Source organism: Thermobia domestica, chromosome 1 (genome assembly GCF_964235325.1).
Source record: "Thermobia domestica chromosome 1, izTheDome1.hap1.1, whole genome shotgun sequence".
NCBI lineage: Eukaryota > Metazoa > Arthropoda > Insecta > Zygentoma > Lepismatidae > Thermobia > Thermobia domestica.
The window spans coordinates 253916465-253944064 of NC_137454.1; the positions used below are offsets into that span (position 1 = coordinate 253916465).

Below are 27600 nucleotides of genomic sequence, written 5' to 3' on the forward strand. Positions count from 1 at the left end.
ATTTTATGTTAGGTTGCCAACATTCTTGATCTAGTGGAATTGAAGAGTATGTGAAACAATGCCTCCCTGTAGATCTTTGGATAATATGAAATTTCAGCATTTTATGCTTATTAGTTTAAAAGTTACAAGGGTGTGTGAAGATAAACGGTCCATCCTTTATATAGCTGCGCCAATTTGTTTCCCTTGTATTTTTCCATTATATTTAAATCACTTAATTATAGAAGTAACTGTAGATTATTATTTACCAGATAGCTATATTGTATAGGTATGTAAAAATTTACTTAAAAATCAAGCGTTAGACGTTTATGAAGTAGCACAAGATTAACTTGAGTAAGTTCATGAAGAATAAAGCTAAGTAGACGGAAAGATTACTTACATTGTTTCAAATCAGAAAGGGTATCCACCAACACGTCACACTGTAAGGCGTCCCAGTCGTCTTTTCCTGCTAAATTGTACTGTTTCGCAAGGTATCTGGCGATAGCATTGGACTGTGCTACAACTTTCCCATCCACTTCTAAAGTGGGAACTTTACCGAATGGTGTTGCTGAAAGTAAAGAAGGAACTTTTTACTCTCAAGATTTCGTAGTTTTCAAAATTTAATTCACACGTAATTAAGGAGTGTGTCTGACGGACATTATGAGAACAGAGTGTATTTTAATTGATTCGTATTCTCAGGTTTAGCTATCCCAAAATTCTGATACTTAAATTGAGCCTAACATTAAACAAAACTAACTGCTGATAGTTTCAACGTCGAGATATAGTCCTACCTTGTCCAAAGCTTCGTACTCAGATAAATTCAAAGGTTAGTATCTTTTGAATTGAGATATGAGGTAAATTATTTACTTTGGACAGTGTACAGAACATTAAAGATGTAACGTAATGATTTCTAAATATTCAAGTTTTACAAAGGAAGGCTATCTTTGGCTCATAAAAGCAGAGAAAACTCTTGAGGCAAATCATATCATTAAAATATTAAATTTTATCGCTACAAGCCAAGTAAGAGAGAAAAGCTTAATACGAGGAAGGATCAGAAACTAAGATTACAAAGCCGATATTTCTGGAGTTTCGTGATTCCATAGAGGAATGAGGAGTTTGCGGTAATTTTAATACATGGAATTGGTAACTGAGCTGAGTTTCAGCCATCCGACACCCACGGCGCTAGTTGTATGTAAACACAAATGGCGACTCGTTTAGAAAACTGGTCTCGCGAAGAAGTTCGCTAGTTGTTCGATTTCTGTGGGAGAAACATGTAACTGCGGCTGAAATTCACCGGCAGATGGTAGGGGTTTACGGAGAGACTGTATAGTGTCTCGTCACTATATCACAGAAGGGTGTCGAAAGTTTACGGCTGATAGAGAAAACGTCACCGACGAGGAGCACAGTGGCCGATCGCATTTTCGCCGATCCCAAAAGGTTCATCCAAAACATGGCTGAAGTAGCATTCTTATTGGCCACGTACCGATGACGTCACCTACTATTACTACTACTACTTTTGCTATGGATCTGTATAGTACAAGGCAAACTTATTTTAATGAAAGAAATTTAATGAAAATTTTTTAAAAAATAATCGTTAAATCACTTTCTGAATATTATTTTTAATATTATTTTAACAAAAGGGATATAAAAATAATAAAAAAAGCTTTCCTTAGGCAGGGTTTGAACCCACGCCAGAACAATTTTCCTTACTAGTATGTTGCGCTAGCTCACTCGGCCACGAGGGCTGACAACAGCTGGCGTTTACTTTGTGCTATATGTAGGTTATGACTCGTGATGTCGTATCTGTATCGGCCAATCAGATCAGAGGATATCTAAAGCTCTTGGGATTCTTGAAAATGCTGGCCTATCTAGCACAGCAACAGATTTTAACACAGTTCACGTGAAGGAGCTGATTCAGGACAAGAGGATGACGGCCTTTTAGGTGGACGCAATTGAAGGAGCACTTCGGATCGGAGGCCGTCGCTTTGCTTCAGACGAGGAGGTGAAATATTTCGTGACAACTTGGCTGAACATGCAAGGACAGGATTTTTTACCAGGAGGTAATCTTCAAACTCGTCCCAGGATGCGACAAGTACCTCAACCGATATGGAGATTATGTCGAAAAATAACTTAATGTATGTACTATCTGTTGCTGTATTGGTTGTATGAAATAATATATACACGTTTCACTGCAGGCTTTGTAACCTTACTTTCTGATCACTCCTGGTAGAAGAACTAGCACAACACGTAAGCTTTCTTCTCTAAGCTTGTAGCGATGACATTTTAATTTTTACAGATGTGATTTCTCAAGATCATTGATCAAAACTGCTAAATCTGTAAATTTCCTAAACGTTATATAGACCCTTTTAGTTGTATGCAAACCTTGTATTTCGAAGAATGAAAATGTTATTTTGAAGTTACTGTTCTACTCTGATTTTCGTTGAGGATACTTTGCTAGAATATCTTGCATAAACATCAAGGGCATAATTAGAAGTCATATAAAACATCTTGCGTAACATTTTCATAGTATTTTTTACTTCAAAAGGAAACACATCCAGCATTCCGAAGGACCGTCCTTTTTACCTCATAACATCAATAATCCTAAGTTAAGTACAGTTTAGACTAGACGGTCTACAATTTAAATAAAGATTGCTAGAACTGTCTACATGAAAAAAAAAGAACTTTTGCAGCAAAACCAAGCATACTGGTAAGTATTTGGTCTGAAATTTGTCTCGAATTTACTTTGTGTCATGTCATACTATACAATAAGACAAAATTTTCTTTAAAATTAATATTCTTATTTTATGTGATATATGCCACACCATATACATTAATTTACACCACTATAGAAAACAGAAAGCAGGATGCAGTTTAAGTCAGTTAACTGTTATTATTATTCTATGTTAGTTTATACATAGTCCCCAGATTTTTAAAACTACACGTAAAAAGCAGACAGTTGTAGGAGGTAGTATTGTATAAACAAACTATTAGTTTAATTTCTACTAGTACAATGACCTGACGCTTTAACATTTGGCAATTTAGTTTCTACTAACACACGAGCCAATGGCGGTTCTAGCCTCCTAATTTTAGAGTGACAAAAATGATTTAAGCTATTATTTTTATATATTTTTGAAAGCGTATAGTCAACTCATGATATACCTATTATAGTCTGGGGTCTGGCTGCCCCCTCCCCCCAGTTTTTACCTTCTAGAATCACTACTCTCAAGAGCTAACATGATAGTATATATAATTATCGCAAATCCGGTAAAGTAACGGGCCTCGCTAAAAGTCACGAGCAGTAAGGTACACTTAAGGTTTAAACGGAAAGTAAATAAATAAATAAATAAAAAAGACAAAGTACACTTCGGTTAAATTGGCTTATGAAGCATCTTGTGTAATGAAGGAAATAAGTTAGATTTAAATTCTGCGGATAATGTGAGTAAAAATGCTTTGTGAAAACTGTACTCCCACGCGATCGATTGGCTAACGCATGTATTTTCTGTGTAGTCCTGACTTCGATTCACTTTAAGGAATAGATCCTGTCTACTATAGTCATGTGCTGGAAATAAACAAGAATCAAGTTTTCCAGAAGTTTATCCTAGAAAATTATCAGATAAATTGTGTACAGTTAACCACAATTCGATAGCTTTTTTACTTTCGTCATAGAAGGAGACTACAACTTAAAGCGGGATTTGTACAACTGTAGTGCCCATGCTCTCCTACCGAGAAGCGAAAGTAGCTTCGTGCACCAAAGACACGTGTGTTTGCCACTAGACCTCGAGGACTTTGCTCCTAAACATTTAGGGCCTTATGCAGAGTCGTTCTGATGTATGATGAGTGCAGGGGCGTCATTTCAGACTTTGCTTGAGGGGGGCAAGGGCACCACCGACACAAGACTTTCACGTTTTGTAATACTATATTAGTTATTATACTATATTATATTATATTAGTAATATAATACTATATTATACTATGTTACTATACTATATTATATTAGTAGATAATCGATTAAAGTATATGTATTCTTCAAACTCTTGGGGGGGGCAATTGCCCCCTCCTGCCCCCCCCCTAAATGACGCCCCTGGATGAGTGGCATACTAAAGAGTTCGACTAACATATGTTTCCTGCAGTAGTCGGGCCTTTAGTATGACGCTAATCATACGTCGAAACGACTCTGCATAAGGCGGATAGTTGCAAAACAATGAAAAGAAGTATCAATAAGAAACTAAACCGAATAATAGTCATGAAAAGATTCTAATCAATAATCATGATTACATTTTCCTAATCTATAAGAAATTGGATTTGTTGATTAACGCATTTACAACTTTTTCGCAAGCATCTTTAAAATATCTTCTTTTTCTGTTAATATTTAAGCTGATGTACCCATATAGGCTATAAACTTTCGAAGGTATAGGGCGAATATGCGTAAATAGATCTTCGCGACAATTTCCTCAGAAAACAAGACACAGTATGCTTTACAGGACAATTTAAGGTGTTCTCTTTAATGATGACGCAATGTTTCATGTATTAGTGATAGTGGTTTAACTAGTAAAATCTGTAGAATTTTTTTTAACAAGAAAAACATATATAGGTTAATTTAAAATGATTAACAATTGTCGAGAAACTTTAAAACAACAGCACTTTCAAACTTTCGCCGAGATGATTACAGAAAAAAGATCTCCTCCAGTTCCTTACCAGAGGGTAGCGTTCCCAAAACTGATGTAACGTTCCCTCTTTGTACTGCCATACTGATGCGTTGCAGTAGAAAAGAGGTTGCTCTAGCGTCTCCTGACGATAAATAAATGCGGCGTTTGACTTCTTTTATAAAGTTAAGAGCTTCGGGACCCCAGGAACCACCTGATTCGATAGCTATAGTGACAAAATGATATTTGTCAAGTAAATTGCTGTACTTTTTGCGTTTTTCTGTTTCACGGCGAGCAGCCACGTTGTCAGCTTGTGCTGAAGAAGAATGTAGATTTGATGGGGCGAAGGTATCGGAACAAGTAGAATCCTATAGAAGTGCTTTTCCTTTCTTCCACAGTATTAGGGTCATACCATCTGGCCTCTTACCGTCTGCACGACTGCATCCCAACGGTCTGCACATCTGTAGAATCATATAATCCTCAGAAATAAAAGATAACAATTAAAAGTAATAGTGCATACACAACTGAGTCATTGACTCATATTTTAAGAAACTAGACAACGAAATTGGCAATGAAATTTGTTGCTCCCCAACGGTCATTTCTATTAGATTTTTTGTATTATTTAGTTTTCTATTGATGATAAAAAATACTATAGATTTAGCTGGTTGCGGAAAACTTCCTTTCGTTTGTGCATTCATTCTAACTAACCGAAATTTGTAATTGAATTCCAGTCTCGTACTCCTGCGTTCAAAACAACAGCGTAGAAGTAAGAGCTTCAACCATGGATCAGCTTCTAGCACAATATTAAATCTTATATTGGTTCTCTTCATTCATGATTTCCTTTATTTATAAAAGGATAGAATAACTAAATTGTCTAATTTCTTGGTCATCATGTTCCTCTGGCATAATCATCCTGGACTGTTTATGAGGATATATAAGAATATTTGTGGGTGAAGAAAAGTTTATGGTAGAGAACCTGAAATAAAGGGGGTCCTATAGTAATGGTAGCACTTGATGAAGAAATGGAAGAATAACAAACAGTAAATCTACTTTACAGTACATATAATTTTTCACCTGCAGAGAACAGAATTGTAATATTATTATTTCGTTGCAAATCATAGTAATAAAAATTCTATGATTGAGTTTCCTTCACGGCTAATGGTTATCTTTTTCGTTCTTAGTGTACTGCAGGAGATATGGATTCGATTTCCGATGAGAGTACATGTACAGTAGTTACGATCCAACGCAAACATGTATCTCATACGGCGTCAGCGCAGAAAATCGATGTTTAAGTGCAAACACACAAAATGGGATGATTATGGATTAGCGTACATAGCCTGTATGACTATTATGAAAATTGATGTGAATTAAGAGCTACTCAAATGATCAATAGTACACGACAGCTTTTCTTGACTGCTTCGTTGCTGCAACTTGGAGAGAAAGAAAAAGAAAGATCAAAACAGATTAAAAGATAAAGGGAGTGTTGTAATAAGACGATTGGCGTAAGAAAAACTACGTCAGACTAAGCAGAGAGAGGGAGAAAGAGAAAAGTGTAGCAAATCTCAATAACTTTATATGTATCTACTGAGACACTGAAATCACTGTCTCATTAGAAATAAAATGTAATTGCAAGCTAACACAAAATTATATTGAGATTTATTTATAACATTTGTGTTGTCTTCCGCATTTGACCGTTACGGCATGTGATATTTTTAGCTAGGCTATACTTCCTAACTCTAGAACAGCAATCAAGCTATTGTGTTGAGCAGGGATACACTAAGGAAGACAAACACACAAGCGCAGTCGCGAATATATGATATACATACACCTTGATGCACGCGAACACATAATATAAACACTAATTATTTACATACAATTCATAACTTTATTAACCAGAACCTACCCTTTAGTATTTAATATGAGTTTATTAAATACTACTTGTGCCAGTAAACAAATACGGCATGTTTCAACACGTATTTCGAATAAGTGAACCCCGTTCGAAAATCCATGGGAAGAGGGAGGGCAATTGCCTACCCTGACGGCGGCCATCGTGTCGTATTATTTATCAAATTTCTTATACATGAACACAGTGAGACAACTGTAATCAATCTTAATATGGTAACTACTAAACAGGCCCTGGCCGACACCTTCCCAAATCCTTTCTATTATTTTTGTTGTTGTTACATATCCAGTATAAAATGGCCTCTGAGCTGTATCTGGTGATTGTTAAGTAAATAAATAAATATATAATACCAAATTCAGAATTTGTACGCAAATTCATACTAACAGAAGTAGAATGAATAACTGAGTTTTTATGTTTCATGTATATGAATAGTCTTTGAAGGACTGATTTATGGTGGACAATATAATGTCTGTGGATTTTTTCGAGTACTTTTGTTTCTTTCCACCTTCTCATTCCTTCAATTCTTCCATCATCATTCATTTGTCCTAATCATTCTCTCCCTTAACCTAAAGAGCATAATCGTGGAACATTAAACTGAAAGATTTCATTTCATTTCATTAAAGGACTGATAGGTTGTCTTCCAAGTTAGAAATTTCTACCATTTTCGAAATTTGATTTGAAATGGTGAATTTCAATGGATGGATGGATCAAAGTTTGGCGTCCCTTTTAGCAGTGAGGCTACACGGGACGAGGACTTCTAATTCAATGTGGAATCCGAACCACATAAGCTCTTGTCGAGAATCGAACCCAGCTTTTCCGCTCCGAAGACGCGTACACTAACCACATAGCCATGAGGGAGCTGGAGATTGAATTTCAAATTTTCCTGATCAAGTAAGTAGTTTCTTTTTCTTTCTTTTTTAGGTTCACGCATAGTTGTATAGTGTGTATGTGTCGATACCAATGTTATATGAACATAATCCGGATGCCTTATCAATCCCTCGTTTCTATTGTGAGTTATGACGAATTATAGCAGTGAATGGTTCACCATCAGTCGGTGAGGTGACATACAGTAGTTTGGGTGCGAACTCTGCTAGATGATCTGCGGCATCGTGACGAAGATGTATGGCTTGCATTACCCCATTACCCAAATAATTTGCCATAGGTTCAGTCTCTGTTGAAGATGCTGCAATTTATGACAAAAAGTTTCCGTTTCCAACAGTACTTTCAACCTTTCTAGTAGCAGGACGGTCAGCTATGTGAGAAGGTAAGAAGTCGACATTATTAAACACATTTTTGCTGAAGGAGAAAATGCAGGCTTTCTTAAAACCACTGGTTATGTTGCTCGTTGTAAAAGATCAAGGATAAGCTTGATCATTAATTTCTGCAGCAGAATAATTACTCATTGTCTTTCCAGATTTTTAAATCAGCCACGCTTTAACGCCTTGGTTGTAGGAGGCCTTAAAGGGAGAATATACTGAAAGAGCTACAGGTTCCAGTCTGTGTAAAGTGTGGGGTGAAAAGATCACAATCACAACACCAGCTTCTGATGCTAATCCAAAGTTTTTATGGAAAGATGAGTTTCATGATTATCAATAATTCATAACACACGTTCTGTCTTTCTAGGTTTTGTATTACAATTCTTCATCTAACTAAATGCATGGGTTATCTCTAACAATAGGTTCCCAGGAGGTGCACCCTTCAACGTTAAGTTTTGGAAATGTTTTCGTGTGAATATCATGATGGGAAAGTGATTCCCAGTAGCACTGATGCAAGTGGATAATGTCACCAGCTGCCTACGCTCAGCAGAAGTCATGGAGCTGACTTGTTTTGTGGCCTTAAGTTTAACAATTTTTGATGGGTTGTGAACAATTGTAATCTGTGTTCCATCTTGGTTCCATTTGTTTTTTTTTTCGGAGGAAATAAAATAAATGTCACGTTGATTTTGTTGAAACTAGTTGCACGAGAAAGACTAGTTTGTTCCAGTTTTCTTATTAAAATGGCTTCAGAATGTCTTTTTTAAAACCTGTCTCATCAACTCTTCACCAACAAGCTTATTTGTGCTCCAAGTTGGTGGACACCACTTCTTTGGCAACAGTAAATATAAATGGTAGATTTCTAACTCCCTCATAGACGTTGTAGTGAGTCCATAGTTCATTTTAACGATAGTTTTATATATTCCACTAATTTATTTTTCGACTGTGAATACTCTGTTAACTCATATATCACTGTATATTCAAACTGTTCTTTGCCAGAGGCTTTTTAAAAGCATTCAGCTTTCGAACTACGAGCTGCCTTAACACCTCTATTTTTTTCAGGACTGACAACAGATAGAAACGTGATGTTTGTTTTAAAACGTTCGAGCATTCGTTGTCAATGCGTGACAGAAAGGGCAAAACCGTGCTCTAGCGGGTCACGGAACTCTAGCGGCAGCGGTTGAGAATGATGACTGTTTTTGATACGATTCATTACAAGAACAAAGTGTAATAATTCGTTTTCTCCATTTACGTGGTGTGACACCGCTTGAAATTCATAGCCAGTTGAGTGAGGCATGAGATGATGGTGTCATGGATGTGTCTAATTTGCGTTCGTGGATGCGACAGTTCAAAGAAGGCAAAATGTCATGTGACAATAAACCAAGACAATCTTAGCGCCGCACAGCGTGTCTGACGACATGATCGAACGGATGGAGAAAGTTGTTTTGAAGAATCACCGAATGAGTGTGGAACACATCGCCTCCAAAGTTTGCATTTTCATGGGATCTGTGCACACTGTCGTCAGACCGGTTTATGCGAAGCTGAGATTGTCTTGGTTTGTTGTTACTTGTTCTGCCTTCTTTGAACTGTCGCATCCACGAACGCACATTAGACATATCCATGACACCATCACCACATGTCTCACTCGACTGGCGATGAATTTCAAGCGGTGTAACACCACGCAAATCGAGAAAACGAATAATTAATACTTACACACTGTTCTTGTAATGAATCGTATCAAAAACAATCATCACTCTCACCGCTGCTGCTAGAATTCTATGATTCGTACGGTGATGCCATCTTTGTCACGCAGACAACGAGTGCTTGCGTTTTTAGAACAAACAGCACGTTTCTATCTGTTATCAGTCCTGAGAGGGAAAAGGGAAGTGCACCTCGTACATGAGAAAAATACGTTATCCGAACAGCGGTATATTGTATACACGACTCCAAAAGTGCATTACCACCTGCAATTCTCGTTTTCCTGCAATAGCAGGCAACCCCAAAAGCTCGGCGGTTGGGTTGGTTCCGAATTCGAAAGGCGCTGGACCAAACCTCAATTTTGTAATAAATATATCAGTGTGGCAGACTGCAAATGAGGGAATAAAATAAATTGTTAAAAATGACAATAATATTATCATGACGGAGATGGATGACATCAAAAGTTACAAAATGATCTTACTTAAGCAGTTCAAAAAAGATGAATGGCAAAAGACACATATCAGAGGAAAACATTTCTCTCCTCACCTCCCAAAAAAAGAATCTCATAAAAAAGAAAAAGTTACATAAAGTTACGTAAGTTTTAATATAAAAGCCCCACTCTATATTGTGAAAGTTGACACCCGAAAGGCAAGAACAACTGAACCAAAGTCAATAAAATTGTGCACAGATATTGTAGACGTAAAAGGAGGGAATAGGAGTTTCGTATTTTCCTGGAAAAAACGGTTGGGTGGGGCACGGACCCCTCCAAACCTTTTATCACGAAATATCAAAACTGCTAGTAACAGTATGTCAGAAGTGTGTAAAGGACATGAATAATTTAATCAAACTGCGTCTATGGACAACACGCAAAAAATAAAGGAAAACATTTATTTAAATTTTCTGTGAAAAAATCAGTTTTAAGGGTAAAAAGCTCAAACCCAAAATTTTGAAAGTTGATGCCCGAAAGGCAAAAGGAAGTGAACCGAAGTGAATGAAATTGTGCACAGATATTGTAGATATAAAATGGGGGAATACGGTTTTAGTATTTTTCTGGAAGTAACGGTTCGGTGGGGCACTAACCCCTCCAAACCTTTGATCACGAAATATCAAAAGTGCTAGTAACCGTATCTGAGATGTGTGTAAAGGACATGAAGAATTGCAACGAAACTTTATGTGTGGACAAAAAATAAATGAATTTTGTTTTTTTTATTTTCCGCGGAAAAACGGTTTTAGAGGGAAAAATTCCCACACAAAATTTTGTAAGTTGACGCCCGGAAGGCAGAAGAAAAAATGAAATCTTTCAGTTTTACGTCTCACGGTTATGCCGGTTAGGCTAAAGGAGACAGACGTTGATGATGAGTAATGAATGAAATGGTGGAATGAAGAAAGTGGGAGGAAACGGAGAACCCCTAGAATACCCACGCACACGGTGTTTGTCCACCACAAAGTTCACTTGGCGGGGGCTGGGATCGAACCCAGGACCCCAAGCACCAGAGGTGAATGCTCTACCAGTGAGCCACGGCGGCCCCTGAAAAGCAGAAGTAAACCGAAGTGAATAAAAATTTTCACAGATATTGAATACGTAAAATGAGGATACGAATGTAGTATTTCCCTGGAAAAAACGGCCGCGTGGGGCACGGACCCCTCCAAACATTTGACCACGAAAAATAAAAGTTCTTGTAACAATATGTCAAATGTGTGTATAGAACATGAAGAATTGCAACGAAACTTTGTGTATGAACAATAGGCAAAAAATGAAAGAAAACGTTTTCTTAATGTTCTGCAGGAAAACGGTTTTAGGGGGGCAAATGAACCCACCCCAAAAGTTTGAAATTTGACGCCGAAAAAGCAAGAAGAAGTGAACCGAAGTGAATGAAATTTTTCATACATATTGTGAAAATAAAATGTGGGAATTCTAGTTCCGTATTTCCTGAAAAACTGTTAGGTGGGGCACGGACCACTCCAAACATTTGCTCAGGAAATATCAAAAGTGCTAGTAACAGTATATCAGATTTGTGTAAAGGACATGAAGAATTCCAATGAAACTTTATGTACGGGCAATACGCAAAAAAAAAAAAAAAAAAAATGGAGAAGGGTTTTTCTGCGGAAAAACGGTTTTAGGGGCAAAAGCTCTCAAACAAAATTATGAAAGTTGACGCCGTGAAGGCAAACAGAGGTGAACCAAAGTGAATCAAATTGTGCACGGACATTGTAGACATAAAATGAGGGAATATGGGTTTGCTATTTTCCTGGAAAAAAGGAGTGGGTGCGGCACGGACCCTCCCTAACGTTTGATCACAAAATATCAAAAGTGCTAGTATGTCAGATGTGTGTCAAGGACATGAAAAATTGCAACATAACTTTGTGTATGGACAATACGCAAAAAGTAAACGAATACGGGTTTTTCTAAGTTCTGCGGGAAAACGGTTTTAGGGGGCAAAAGCTCCCACACTAAATTTTGAAAGTTGAACTCGAAAGGCAAACAGAAGTGAATCGAAAAAAAAAATGAAATGAAATCTTTAAGTTTTACGTCCCACGGTTATGCCGGTTAGGCTAAAGGATACGGTGATGATGAGTAATGAATGAAATGGTGGAATGAAGAAAGTGGGAGGAAACGGGAGAACCCCAAGAAAACCCACGCACACGGTGTTTGTCCACCACAAAGTTCACTTGGCGGGGGCTGGGATCGAACCCGGGACCCCAAGCACCAGAGGTGAACGCTCTACCACTGAGCCACCGCGGCCCCAAGAAGTGAATCGAAGTGAGTGCAAATGTGAACATATATTGTAGACATAAAATAAGGATACGGGTTTCATATTTTCCTGGAGAAAATAGTCGTGTGGGGCACGGACCCCTCCAAACCTTTGATCACAAAAAATTAAAATGCTAATAACAGTATGTAGAAAGTGTATAAGGGACATGAAGAATTGCAATGAAACTTTTTGTATGGATAATACGCCAGAAATAAAGCAATACGGGTTCTTTTATGTTCTGTTGAAAAATGGTATTAGGGGGCAAAAGCTCCCACACAAAATTTTGAAAATTGACGCCCGAAAGGCAAAAAGAAGTGAACCGAAGTGAATGAATTTCTACACAGATATTGTAGACGTAAAATGAGGGAATACGGTTTTCTATTTTCCTGGAAAACAGGGTTGGGTGCTGCATGGACCCCTCCAAACCTGTGATCACGAAATATTAAAAGTGCTACCAACAGTATGTCAGATGAGTGCAAACAACTTGAAGAATTCCAACATAACTTTGTGTATTAACAATACGCAGAAAAATGAATACTTTTTTTTGTTCTGCGGAAAAACGGTTTCAGGGGCAAAAGCCACCACCCGAAATTTTGAAAGTTGACGTCCGAAAGGCAAGAAGAAGTGAGCCGAAGTGAATGAAATTGTGCACAGATATTGCAGACGTGTAATGAGGGTACGAGTTTCGTACTTTCCTGGGAAAAACAGTAGGGTGGTGCACAGACCCCTCCAAACCTTTGATCCCGAAAAATCAAAAGTAAAAATAACAGTATGTCAGATGTGTGTAAAGGAAATAAAGAATTGCAACATAACTTTGTGTATGGAGAATACGCAGAAAGTAAATGAATACGGGTTTATGGCCTCTCGTGTTTCACAAGTGTCGTGTCTCCATCCGATTTCTTCAAATTTGGCAGATCAAGTAACAGCAAACATAAACAGTATAGCGCATTTTATAGTATTTCAGAAGGCACCTTTAACCCTTGCAATGTTTTTTCAGCATAAAGAAAAACACATGTCGATTTATTTCCAGTTTGCTATTGGTATGCCAAATTTGAAGCAAAACGGATAGGAACACTTGAGAAACACGAGAGCCCTTATTTTACATACAATGTCTACACACAATTTGATTTGCTTGGGTCCACTCCTTTCTGAGCTATTACGGTAATATTTCCTTTTTTTTTTTTTTGGGATGGGACCTAGGCCCCAACACTGTTTTTCCGCAAAAATTAAAACACGTTTCATATACTGTTTTGCAAATAGTCCCTTTACGAAGTTTCGTTCCAATTCTCCATATTCTTTAGGAACTTTTGCGTATGCTTATTTGCACTTTTGATATTCCGTAATCAACGGTTTAGAAGGTCCGTGCCTCACTCAACCGCTTTTCCCAGGAAAATACGAAACCCAATTATCTCGTTTTTCGTCTACAATATCTGCGCACAATTTCATTTAATTCGATGCACTTCTTCTTGCATTTTGGGCCTCAAATTTCAAAATTTGGGATGGGGGCTTTTGCCCCCTAAAACCGTTTTTCCGCAGAAAATAAAAGAAAAACCGTATTCGTTTATTTTTTGCGTATTGTCCCTACACAATGTGTCGTTCCAATTCGTCATGTCCTTCAAATACTTCTGTTATTAGCAGTTTTGATATTTCATGATCAAAGTTCTGGAGGTGTGTGTGTCCCACCTAAACGGTTTTCTTTTCTTTTTCTCAGGAAAATGAGAAAAACGTATTCCCTCATTTTATGTCGACAATATCTGTGCACAATTTCATTCAGTTCGGTTCACTTCCTCTGGCCTTCAGGCCTTAACTTTCAAAATTTTGGGTGATAGCTTTTGCCACCTGAAATCGTTTCTCAGCACAAAATAAAAAAAACCGTGTGCCTTTATTTTTTGGTATGTTGTTCATACACAAAGTTTCGTTGCAATTCTTTGTGTCCTTTACACACATTTGTCATATTGCTATTATCACTTTCGATATTTCGTGATGAAAGTTTTGGAGGGATCCGGTCCCCACCTAACCGTTTTTTTCAGGAAAATACGAAACACGTGTTCCCTCATTTTATATCTGCAATATGTGTGTAAAATTTCGTTTACTTCGGTTTCCTTGGTTTTTGCCTTTGGGGCGTCAACTTGTAATATACCATTACAGTTGAAAGTAATGGCAATTTTTTTTACGCACCCTGTACCTAGTAATTTTTTTTTAATTCAATTTCGGTTTAGTTACACAATTTATTTACTCTCTCTACTTCGAATTAAATATAATGAACCCAAAGGTTTCGTTAGTAACCATATTCCCACTGTATAATATATTTATTTATATTTTGATTAAGTGTAAATCCCATTTCCGGATATATAACTTGAATAGTTACAAGGTTTACCATTCTGACGTCATACCGAAACATAGTTCCGTTATTGGATATAAATTTCCTTAATTTCAGACCAATGTAGATTTTGGCCAGGTACCTAATCTTTCCCTCACCCCCTCTCACTAGTCCATAGTAGCTTTCAGATCCGGTTATATCTGGATTTGCCAAATTTCTATTTGCTTTGTAATTTCCGCGGCTAACGTTTTCGTTCTGATTGGAGGAATTCTCCTACCTCTGGCTTTTTCGGCGCAATATTATCAGAATAATCGAAGACGCTATGAGAGGCGTAGCTTGTGACGTTGATTGACACATTTTGATGGGAAGAAGCTGACATGTTAAGGAAAATCCAGGTAACATTAACTTATTTGCATAGATAAATGTCGTGTGATCAATCAGAAGCCAGGAAATCCATATTTTTGTTGAAAGAACTGTAAAATCAGGGGAAAATATCTGATTCAGGATTTCGGTTTGCAGGAAGCCATGTTTGCTGCCCAGATAGGATAGACAGTATAGGAAAGTGATTTTTTTTTTATCTTTTCAAACTCAAGTAGGGATTAGGGAAATTACGACCTGTTTGGTGCATGTTGTTCGTGTATTAAGTAAATGTGACTTTCTATTATTTATTCAGTAATTGCATGTACGTAGGTTTGATGGTTGTAAAGTGAATAATAATAATGGCAGCTTAAGTTAGCTTAAAAGGGCTCCTATCCCCTTTTCTGAATTGAACCAGTTTTAGCGGGGGAATGGGTTAGTTATTGTTCGTTTTAGGGCCTTTTCCCCTTTCAGGGGAAGGGTCCCTCCATAAACCTCGTTAAGGTGCCCCCAGGGCATCAATTTTTGGCAATCATTATGTAAACAATTGGTCAGGTCAATTAGACCTAGTGTTACCTTTCTCATTTTTGACCCCCTTTAAATTAAATAGAGCCGACTGTATATATCGACGAGGGAGTAATGTATTTTAAATTTAATGTGTTAGGTTATTTTCGTCAACATGCATGTAACTAAATGGTGCATGTTTAGTTTAGTTAGTTGTCTTTATGTATAATACTAACAGTGGTGTATGTAGTTAGTAGTTTTGTGTGAGTGTGTGAATTTTCGATTTGGACAGTGTATAAATATGCTTTAATTTAGTCCCATTTTTCTAACATAAATAAACCAGAGTAAATATTAAATTTCTGATTAATGAGTACAAGTATACATTTCAGTACACGGTAAATTATGCCTCCACTACAGCGCTATAGCGTCAGTTTTCGGTAGTCAATTGTTTGTTGACATTACGACATCGCATGACTTAGTGATTTAGATTGTTTGATTTTGGACAGTTATTCTCAAATTACTTCCCGTGGACATGGTTTTCGGTTCGGATGAGTATACCTTCGTATAAAATAGCATGAGATCTTACTGTACTGAAAATTTCAGCTTGCTAGGTCCAGTAGTTAATGAATAATCAGCTGAAATAAAGAACACCTATTTTCTTAATAGAAGTAAAGTCCATATGCTGTTACTGTTCGTTTAAAAATGTAGGATTAAATTCTCTTTTCCCGTGGCTGTAGAAAATTCCATTGTTGCTTCAGTTTTATCAACAAATCAGAAATAGATTAATCGTTGACAATTTAACTTTCCGTAAATACATGTATGATTTTTTTTTTTTTTTTAAACCTGCAAGGTAAATACAATTTGGGTGCTTCGAAATAAAGAGTACGTGGTTCGATGAATGTGATCGTGTGGTGGTTTGAGCGTGATAGATTGTGATAGTTATATATATATATATTTATTACTGCGTAACGTAAATATGTGTATGGCCTGCGTGTAAAATGTACGAAATAGGGTGTTTATAAAATATTACTTCGTGCGAAAATTAGTAGATAATGAATGAATGTAATGATATGTTAATAATATGATATATAATACGAATGAGATGATGACCCCTATATTTAAATGGATAGGCCTAGTGAATTTTATATAGTGAAAATATGAATATGTTTACGAAGAAAGAAAGAAAAAAAAAATCTCTCGCGTTTTGACTTCCACACCAGTGCATTCATCCAACCGAGTTTGCTACTTGGATAGTAAATTATAGTTGGGAATTGTGTGTTACTTTGCATTTATGTACCTCCTAACAACAGCCCCAGATCTTAAGCCTTTCAATAGATAGAGTAGCATCATGTGGGAATTACTTCTAAAGGTTGACAGAAATGATAATTAAGAAAACCAACTGCTATATCCTGTGATCATCGAAAAGTACAGGTTTCGGTCATTTGTACCTTTAGCATTCATTGCCTCTCCGAGATTTTTTTTTTTTGCTTACCTTATTTAGTTATTGTGCAGTGTTCATATAACTCAGTTCGGACTATCCGATTAAATCAACTGCTACTAAATTAATATTTATGAGATAGCGTACCCGGACGTCGACCCCTAGTCCCCTTAAGTATTTTTCATGTCTTTTCTTAGTTTAATTAGATGAGGGAAATTAACGACGTCCCAGACGGTGGCATGTCTGCGCTGGGTAGCCATCGGTGATGTTTCGGTAATTGAAATCACCGATCCAAAATTCAGTTTATTTATTTAATTTTTTTTATTTTTGGCGAATTACTAATTAGGGATACCTTAGCTATTACTCTAATTTCATCCCTATTCTGGAATCTTCTAGTTTCCAAGAGGTCGGATGATTTTTTTTTCTTTTCTTGAAATTCTAAATTAGCGCCTTCTCTAACCTTCCGGACGATTTCCGGGAACCTGCTGGTTTGGGCCGGATACGGGGATCGGATTTCAATCTTACAACCAAATTCTTGTGGGATTGGGATCTGATGGACACAGAACTTGCATCCTTGGCAGCAGGGCGTTCCTTGAGTCTACGTATTTGAGTAGACCACCCTTTTGGCATGTTAAGAATATTTTGGCTATGGATTTGTTGAGATAGAAATTCGACTTTTGTCTTTGTAGCGTTAGTTATTTCCCACTTAAGTCTTTGGCGCCACTATTCTTCGTCTTCCTTCTTCTCTATCTCTCTCTGTCTTCATTACTTCGAGATTTTTTTTTTTTAAATTTCAACCTTCCCCCCCCCCCGGTTTCTGAAACTCATAAAACATACAATATTCATTTCACTTATTTCGATCGTATGTACTAACTGAGACATCGAGGGATGCAATTCGTGGAGGTATTGCAGCACAACTCAGGACCATTTTCGCGATATTTAATCCACCACGGGAGAAATTGACGAGAAGGTACACTATGCTTTCGGATTCCTAGAAACCTTCGTTATTCATTGATCATACAACTTATATCAATTGATTACTGATTTCTGGTTTTTATTTCTATTGATTGGTCATATAGTGTGTATGTATTAATAGTTTGGGCCCACTAGTTTCGAATAACATTGATTTTTTTTCCTGTATATACATCTATATATGTATTTACATAGTGTTAAAAGTTACGTGCCTGCTCTATTTGTTGCATTTTCCACCTCTTATGTCAACTCATTAAATAACACCAGCTATTTTGTTTTTTGTATATATACGCGGATCTTTAGTAAACTGAAAATGATTATTGATTATCGGGTTTATTCATATGAAATACAATGTTGCAACCTTATGAAGGAAAAAGGTGAATGTTGATAGTCAGGGTTTTTGTTTTGTCTTTGAGCCAAATAAATATAAATATTTATAAAATATGAATACTTGTCGAATATGAACGGTGATGTAGAATTTAAACGTCGATGAAATATTAAGATAGATATTAAAGTGAAATTTATTGTATTGATTAATATGAATACATATATATATATACGAGTATGTATGTAATGGGCTCGATATTTACCCTGGTCTTGTTAGGTTGCCATAGATTTTAGACACCCGGTATTAACTAACTATTTGTGATATATAGTATTCCCGCGTAAATTGTCATAAATTACTTTTTGTTGAGTTGTTATTAATTTTTGTAACTATTAAAGTGGAATATAATGTTAACTACTGCATGTGAATAAAACAAGTAGCGGGTCGTAAGATAAATAAGAATAACCCTAATCCTTACCCAAATTTACTTTGCGAGTGAAATTAGCAACCTACGAAACAGTGCGCCCCTCCAACGAATCTTTCCATTAGTGAACCATGAAACAAATCCTTCCCCTACGATCGGAAACCAAACTATTCAATATTTAGAATCTTTTGACTATAAGATCTATATTAGGAAAAAAATTAGTGATCTTAAATTCAACGAACTGAAATCTGTTTAATAAGTTAATATGAATACCGGAATATGGAAATATGTTCCCAATATCTGTGACTGGATTTGATAATTTTTTCTCTAATATTAACAAACTTTGAAATTTTAGATCAAGTGTGTCGAGTGACAAAATGAAAAATATAAACATATATGTGATATGAAGCAATTAGTTGTCTATAGTTAAAACAAAACCAATTGAATACTCTCATGGACACAAACCACAGTGCGTAAAGAGAGTTAAGAAAAAAAAAAAAAGGAGCTATTATCGACGTAAAAACAAAGACTCATAAAACTGTCGATATGTCTCCTATTGAGACAAAGACTCAATAAAATATTACTAAAGTTTTTTTTTTTGAATGATTAACCAATTATTTTTTCTCTTCTGCCTGCAACGATATGTATTCATTGCACTGAATTTTAAATATATCTTGACCCTTGAAGTTTCTTTTTTTCTTCTTTTTTCTTGTTTCGTCTTTGGTTTAATTCTTTTTCATGTAATTCAACTTTTAATATATATATAAAAAGGGAAATGTGTTATTTGATCTTGTTGCAAGTAGCGAATTTCTGTGCATGTTTATGAAACATTCTTTTCATGTATTAAATTTTTTGTTATGTTAAACTAAATCTTCTTCTATTGAAATGTAATAAATGTCTATAGCAATGTAGTTAGGTTAGTTTAATTCAACCAAATACAACCCGAAGTATACATTGTCCTGTATGAATGTGTGTGTGAGTGAAATGTAGGTTTAGTATTAAGTGCACCAATTATCTTGTCATACATGTGTAATTTATTATAATTATTGGTAGTTATCAATTGAACTCATTGAATGTTAATACTAACTTAAGTTGGCTCTATGAAGGAAGTAAAAAAGGACTGAAGTAGCCTGAACGAATGATCATCATGAGAGAACTGTGAAAGTCAAAATTTTCGACACATATGTGATACTCTGATTTTTTTTTTTCTTACTGTGGTCGTTTCTAACATGCCATCAACTGCGTCGTTCATTTTTCAAATATTGAATATTAGTCTAAAACTTCTGGAAATATTAAATAAACGGTAAAACTAAACTTTCTCATCTATCTCCGAGCTAGATTGAGATAATTCGGTAGTTGGGGTCAAATGGATCTAGATCGGGGATGTATGGGTTAACATGTGTCTACCTTTGATCACCCTGATACCAGACATTTACCCAATAGCTATTGGAAATGATCACCATTAGATAATTATTCACTTTCCTTTACCATATTCCTCAAAATATCCAGTAACAGTTTCCTCTTTATCACCTTCTTACTTTACCTATTTCCTCTTCTATCTTCCTCTTCCTTTCTTCATCTTCTTCTTCTATTTTTAATAAAACTGAAAGGGGGGTCGTGACTGGGAATTCTATATGTAATAAACACGGTCATGTATTTATTTGATTTTATTTTCTTTAGAAGTCCGATAAAAAGTTTTCTCGTTTCGATCGAATCTAGTATGTTCAAAATTAAGAAACGGCTAATATATTCCAACGTAATTAGACATAAGCTGATAGCTTCATGAACATCCCCACCAGGGGTGAAGGGTTCCCACTTACGACTTATTCTTTTCTTCAAACAGTTTTAGATTGACAAGCAGTGACAGGATTCGTTGTTATGGCAACAGTGGTTGCTGTGGCAACGGCCCCCCCTTTTTCCAGTTTTAGAGTGGCGACACGTGACAAGACTGTTGCCATGGTAACGCATGTTTACTGTGGTAACGGATCTGAAAATGCTTATTGAATAATACCAGTTATCATGCCAATCAGTTTGAATTGGTGAATCGCGATAAGAATGGTTGTCATGGCAACGTTTGTTTCCATGGCAACGGATCTCAGTTTAAATGGCGACCGATAGATTTGAAATTTTTTTTAAGAATGTCAAAGAGTGAGGTTGAAGGCATGTTGAATTGATTACAACATTGAAATTAATAAGAGAAATTTTATAGTCAAATGAAATAAGTAAAGTCGTTGGCTACTTTGTCATTTTTGTTTCCTTTTCTAAGGGGGAAAAAGAGAAGGAGTGTCCAAATTTTTCTAAAATTAGAATTAAACGCTAGAAGGGTTTCAAGGAAGGAAAGAGAATGGGAGTCCTTTAAGTCATGAATAATACTTGTCTGGATAGCAAATAAGTATTTTATAGTATATGTGTATTTTTGCTATATATATCTTGTCTTTTGTAAAGTGTAAAGTGTCTCGAAACTATGGCAACAAAAAAGGTTGTGGTGTCACAGGGCGAGTGTGAAATCACGTGCACTCAATGCACATTAAATGAAAAAGAGAAAAGATCTCGCGCCCCGCGAAGATTAATTAGATGCACCGGTTGTGGACAAAAATGGATCCACTTTGCTTGTTCCAATTTAGATGACACTGCTGAAAATGCAGAAAAGGTGCAAACCGGCGAAATAGAAAAATATTGTGAGGACTGTGAAAAGGACCGAGGCCAAATATCTCCAGCGGAGATATCTGACCTCGACGATGAAGAAAAAAATGAAAATCACAGTGATTCTCGGGATCAGACGGCAAACCCGAAGGAAGGAATGTCATCTGGAGGGTCTGACACGTCTGCATTAATTCGCCAGATGATGGAAATGATGCATGAAAAATTTTCTAACATGGAACAAAATAGTGCAGATATGAGGCGTGAGATAAATGAGATAAATCAGAAAATAGATCAGAATAGTGAAAACTTAAGGCGTGAGATAAATCAGAAAATAGATCAGAATAGTGAAAACTTAAGGCGTGAGATAAATGAGAAGTTTGATACCTCGAAACGAGAGACCGACGCTCGATTCGAGGTATTAAACAATAAATTCGACCAGATTTGTTTAGACTTTGCCTCTTCGATTAGTAATCTGAAAGAGCAAACGTCTACTGAATTGGAGCAGGTTAGATACCGGGCCCAACAGTCTACCGAGCAGCTCAGAGACGAAACAAATGAGAAATTCAACGAAATAGATGTAAGGTTTGAGAGTACGAACAAAAGATTTGGTGACATCGAACAAAAAGTTGAACAGCAGCAGACTGAAATAAGTAGATTGAATGTTGTAATATCCGACCTATCAATAGAAACTAAACTAGAGTCGGTTGATCAAAGAATTAGTCGAATTCAAACCGAAGTAGACAGTATTAAGGGGAATATTACTAAATTGCAAATCGCCAAGTCTGATATCTCCTATCCTTTTCCTGATGGCGATTCTCCAGGGAAAATTTTCCCAGAAACAAGTAATGTCCTCCCGGGTAAGAGTCAAGTGTTGCCTGATGCACGGGACACAGCAATGTATTGCTCCCCGCATCAGCCAACCTCGAAATCATGGTTGAGTAATTTCGATGTACCGATGCAGTCGAGTGTTGTGACTACAACAGTCACTAGCGTAAATGCTCACTCTACCTTTGGAATGGTACAATCTTACAGTGTGCTGCCAGGAGGGGAAAGGAGATGTGCCGGACCGTCAGTTACTGCAGTGGTGGGTCCTAAATTCGAACCTTACATGGTCAATACTAATTATAAAACCTCTCTTGGTCATATGGGAGCGTTCAGTTCAGTGACCACTCCGTCGGTGGCAAATCCGGTGACAACCCCAACTGCTCAGGATAACGCGTTGATTCCACTGGATTCTTTTCCTGCCCCGCATAGTATGAGCTCTAAAGTTTCCCTCCGGGATATTGAACGTTTTCCCACTTTCGATGGGAACATTACTAACGGGTTACCTCGAGTTTTCCTGCGGAGACTGCAGCAATATTTAGACATGTACAAACTTACAGATGGGGAACGCCTACAGATAGTTGAAAAATGTTTGATCGCCGCTTCGGGCGCATGGTTTGCTTCAGTTAAATACCAAATCCGGACGTTTAGTGATTTTTTGATTCTTTTTAAAGAAGAATATTGTAATGAGCACATCGAACGGCTCCAAAAGAGAAACTTACAATCACTCCGGTATGATCGCTCCAAGTATGGATCCCTCTTGGACTATGCTTGGAAAATTATCGAACTATATTATCAGATAGCTGAACATCCCTCTCAGGCCGAACTGGTAGATATTATAGTTAACGCTCTTCCACCCGATGAGTCCCGGGCCATAGCGTCCCACTTGTGCCAAACGGTGCGAGAAGTCACCTCACGTTTAGCTGCCTTGTGCGGTAAGGAAGTTGGTGGTCCACCAAAACGATACTTCGCCCGACAGGCAAAGATTCTAAAACCGACGAAGACGAAGGTAACGGCAAGTTGCCAGACAGATTTCCTGAGTTATACCCAAGCTGGATCTCGTTATCCTAGTGGGTATGGCTCAGAAAACAACAATAATGGCCGGCGACTGTTTAGGAATCGGCCCATGTTCAACAATCGCCGGAGTTATCGTCCCTATGACCGTACCAACATGGCATCGAACCCGGATAGGGGCGATAACACCAGGAGGAATTTTAACAGGACGTACGGAAGAAGGGAGAACGGTAATAGTCAGGGCAATAATAATAGCAATAATAGTAACAATAATGTAAATCGACCCCAGAATTCAGTCCCTTCGCAGGTGCGTGGTAACGGTGAGCCTAGAACAATATTAAATGGGAGTGATAGTCGCGAAACGGCGGTAAAGTCGACAAACTAACGCCGCAGTTACCTGATGGAATGGGGGAGGATAACTGCGGGTACATACACCCCATTAACTACAAAATGCAATATTCTAATAATAGTAAATCCGAGTTTCAGATACAAGAATACCCCTCACCAAATTCCTTAGAATTTATAATAAAATTCGTAATCGATGAAGAGCCATTTGCGGTGGGGGAAGAACGTTATTTCTCGGCATCTCCCAGCCTAAAAGGAAGTATCGGTGGCGTTGAACTTGTTGCTACCATTGATAGTGGTTCGGAGCTCTGCCTAATGGACTGGGAGGTGTGGAGAAGATTGAAACAGCGCTTCCCTTCTGCAAAATTAAGGCCGTACACGGGTCTTACACTGGGTGCATTTGCTGGGAAGGAAAGTTTTTCAGTTCAAGGGGTTCAAAATTTCAATCTTAATATTCAAAACCATATTTTTGAAATAGCTATTTTTGTTATTAAGTACTTGCGAACGGATTTAATCTTGGGTTGCCCATTCTTAGATAAGTTCCATTGTATCATCGACCGTGAAAAGAAAGAAATTCGTATGAAAGATAGTCTCGGGAATGCAGTTACTGTTTCAACTGATAAACCAAATGTAATGTTAGTGGGAATACCGGAAAGAGAGATTGCAATCGGTGAGTCAGGGCGGCCAGTGATGGATCAGCCCATGCTTGACCCCAGGTTTATCTGTCAAGCTGCTTGTGCAGTGACGCCTCTCAATGGGGGAGAGGTTAACAGGGACGATCAGCTGGATCCATTCCTGAATGCCGAATGCAATGTCTCTCCACAAGACATCGACACTTACATTACTACTCGGGATGATTTACCACCACCAATTAGATCAGGTCTCCGTAAACTATTATTACAGTACAGATCTCTCTTCTCCGAGTACCCACGTCGTGTTAATGCGCCTCCATACAAAATTCAACTAAAAGATAACGAACCAGTTGTGGGACCTTGCTATTCTGTCCCACAAGCAATGCAACCCGAGTTTGAGGCCGAATTAAATAAGTGGTTACGGTTAGGAATTGCTATAGAACAGATGTCCCCATACAGAAATCCTATTCATGTTGTCAGAAAGGCCTCTGGGGGCGTACGTCCCGTTTTGGACCTCAGGGCTACCAACTCAAAAATTATTTCTCCACAAGCACAGGTTGAACCAATAGACGATTTATTACATCGTGTTTCACAAGCCACTTGGTTCTCATCTTTTGATGCATCTAGTGCCTATTATGGGATCAGTTTACACAAAGAATCATATCAATGTACTAGCTTTGTGTATAAAGGAAGGCAATATTGTCTTACCGTTTTGCCACAGGGATTGAAGAGCAGTCCTGCTGTTTTTCAATCCGTTATGACTAATTTTTTCAACGACTCAACTCGTTCTTTTGTAGTTTTATACCTTGATGATGTTATGGTAAAATCGGTCACGGAAGAAGAACACTTATCTCATTTAGAAAGAACCTTTGAAATTTTCAAGAGGGCAAATTTTTCCTTAAATTTTCAAAAATGTAAGTTCTTCGCACGGGAGATAAAATTTTTAGGTCATATCATTAGTGGCAAAACGATAAGAGTCGACCCTAAATTAAACGAACCCATTCGTTGTTTTCCGGTTCCGAAATCAAAGAAGGCATTACAAAAGTTCCTAGGCCTCATAGGGTGGAGGAGAAAGTTCGTACCAAACTTTTCTGGACTTACCGCTAAATTATATCAACTACTAAAAAAGGATCAAAAATTCACATGGAACGATGAAACATTGGAAACTTTCCATAAGTTAAAAGAGCTTATTAGCAATCCGCCTGCTCTAAGTCAGCCAGATTTCTCCCTGCCATTTCACATACACAGTGATGCGTGTATGGAAAATCTGGCTGGCTATCTTGCACAATATCCAGCAGGTCAAGAAGATCCTAATGTCATCGGATATGCTAGTCGACGGGTAAAGCCTTACGAGTTGTCTCTGTCGATCTCTCAGTTAGAACTACTGTCCGTTCTGTTCCTATGTGAGCACTTTGAACAATATATTATGGGTCGTATCACGTATGTTCATACCGACAATGCAGCAGTTACTCATGCTTTCACTCAGAAGAACCTTGAACCAAGAACCACCAGGATCTTACTTAAATTACAAAAATTTGACTTAACATTTCAGCACTGTCCAGGCCGCGAGAACTTTATCGCCGATACACTTAGTAGGTATCCGCCCGAGGTATTGCTTGAACCCGAAACCCATTATGTGCATTTCCTAACGAAAACACAATATGCTGACATTGATTTACATCATATCAAGAAAAATCAGGAAACTGATGAATTATGTCAAACGTTCTTAAAGCGATATGAAAATAGTGGTAATCAGAGTAGAATCGCAATGCATTGTGGGTTAATGTACATAAAACCGTTGCGAGTTCAAAAATGGCTTTTAGTAATACCTCAGGCTTGTATTCACCAAATTATCAGTATTGTTCACTCCACAGGTCATTTTGGAGTTCAAAAATGTTATCGCTTTTGTCGCGCAATCTTTTATTGGAAAAATCAAAAAGCTACCATAAAAAATTTCATCCGAAACTGTATCCAATGTGCGGAAACAAAGTTCGCAAACCGAACCATAGCTCAGCAAGAATATCACATAAGAGCAAATGTACCCCATGAGACTCTGGGGGTGGACCTTATTGGGAAATTACCACCTAGCCAGGGATACTATTATATTTTATCATTAATAGATATTTACTCTCGTTTTGTTACTTTTCTTCCGCTCAGAAAAGCTCATACCAAAGAAATAATAACGGTACTAGAGAGAAGATATTTTCACCTTTTACCATATCCTCAAGAATTCTTAAGCGACAGGGGCCCACAGTTCCAGTCCAAACTGTGGCAGGATTTCTGTGCTAAGTATAAAATTAAACACAAGAAAACAGCTAGCTATTCTCCTCAGGGTAACAGCATAACAGAGCGCAGCCATAAAGAGCTCAATAGGTTAGTTCGGTTATGGTGTAATGAAGATCAAACCACCTGGTATAGATATCTTGTAAAAATACAGGACCTTCTTAATAATTCTTATTGCTCAAGTATTGGTTGCACGCCGGCGGAACGCTTTCTGAGTTACTCTGCTGTTGACAACTACCGGAAGGTGTTCCCATGGCCAAAACAATTAGATTCCGTTGAAAATAGGTTTAAATTTACGGAGATAGATATAAATTCACGAAATTCTAGTAAACGGTCAACACATTCTGTTACTCTGGAGGAAGGTCAACTAGTAATGCTGAAATTACACAACTTATCGTCAATAATAAAGCAGGAATCCGCCAAATGGATGAAAATTTTCACTGGCCCGTTTATCGTGAAAAAATTATTAAAAAACTGCGCTGTTTTGTATAATCTCAAAGGTGAAAGTATCGGAACTCACAATTTTCGAAATTTAAAGATTTTCAATTGTACAGAAGAGAAACGTAGTGAATTACTTGCGCAATACCCCAAGTAGATATAATACACTGTCCTAGAGTGACTGGTAACGTGTGAATGGGATGAATGAGTGTGTTAATTTAACAAGCATCATTAGTTAGTATTCCCAATTAGCAAAATTTTGTTATTCTAACAAAATTTTGTTAATGGGCCGGGGAAAACTGTAATATACCATTACAGTTGAAAGTAATGGCAATTTTTTTTACGCACCCTGTACCTAGTAATTTTTTTTTAATTCAATTTCGGTTTAGTTACACAATTTATTTACTCTCTCTACTTCGAATTAAATATAATGAACCCAAAGGTTTCGTTAGTAACCATATTCCCACTGTATAATATATTTATTTATATTTTGATTAAGTGTAAATCCCATTTTCGGATATATAACTTGAATAGTTACAAGGTTTACCATTCTGACGTCATACCGAAACATAGTTCCGTTATTGGATATAAATTTCCTTAATTTCAGACCAATGTAGATTTTGGCCAGGTACCTAATCTTTCCCTCACCCCCTCTCACTAGTCCATAGTAGCTTTCAGATCCGGTTATATCTGGATTTGCCAAATTTCTATTTGCTTTGTAATTTCCGCGGCTAACGTTTTCGTTCTGATTGGAGGAATTCTCCTACCTCTGGCTTTTTCGGCGCAATATTATCAGAATAATCGAAGACGCTATGAGAGGCGTAGCTTGTGACGTTGATTGACACATTTTGATGGGA

General features: G+C 37.3%; 1 protein-coding gene across 1 annotated transcript in view; it reads right to left on the minus strand.

Moving 5' to 3' along the window:
• Positions 1-27600, minus strand: part of LOC145660444 (glutathione S-transferase-like) — a 152627-nt gene that overhangs the window by 10006 nt on the left and 115021 nt on the right. Inside the window, exon 3 of the mRNA XM_081725483.1 lies at positions 377-544. Within this exon, the coding sequence (XP_081581609.1) occupies positions 377-544 (168 nt within the window). The remainder of the gene's footprint in view (positions 1-376; positions 545-27600) is intronic.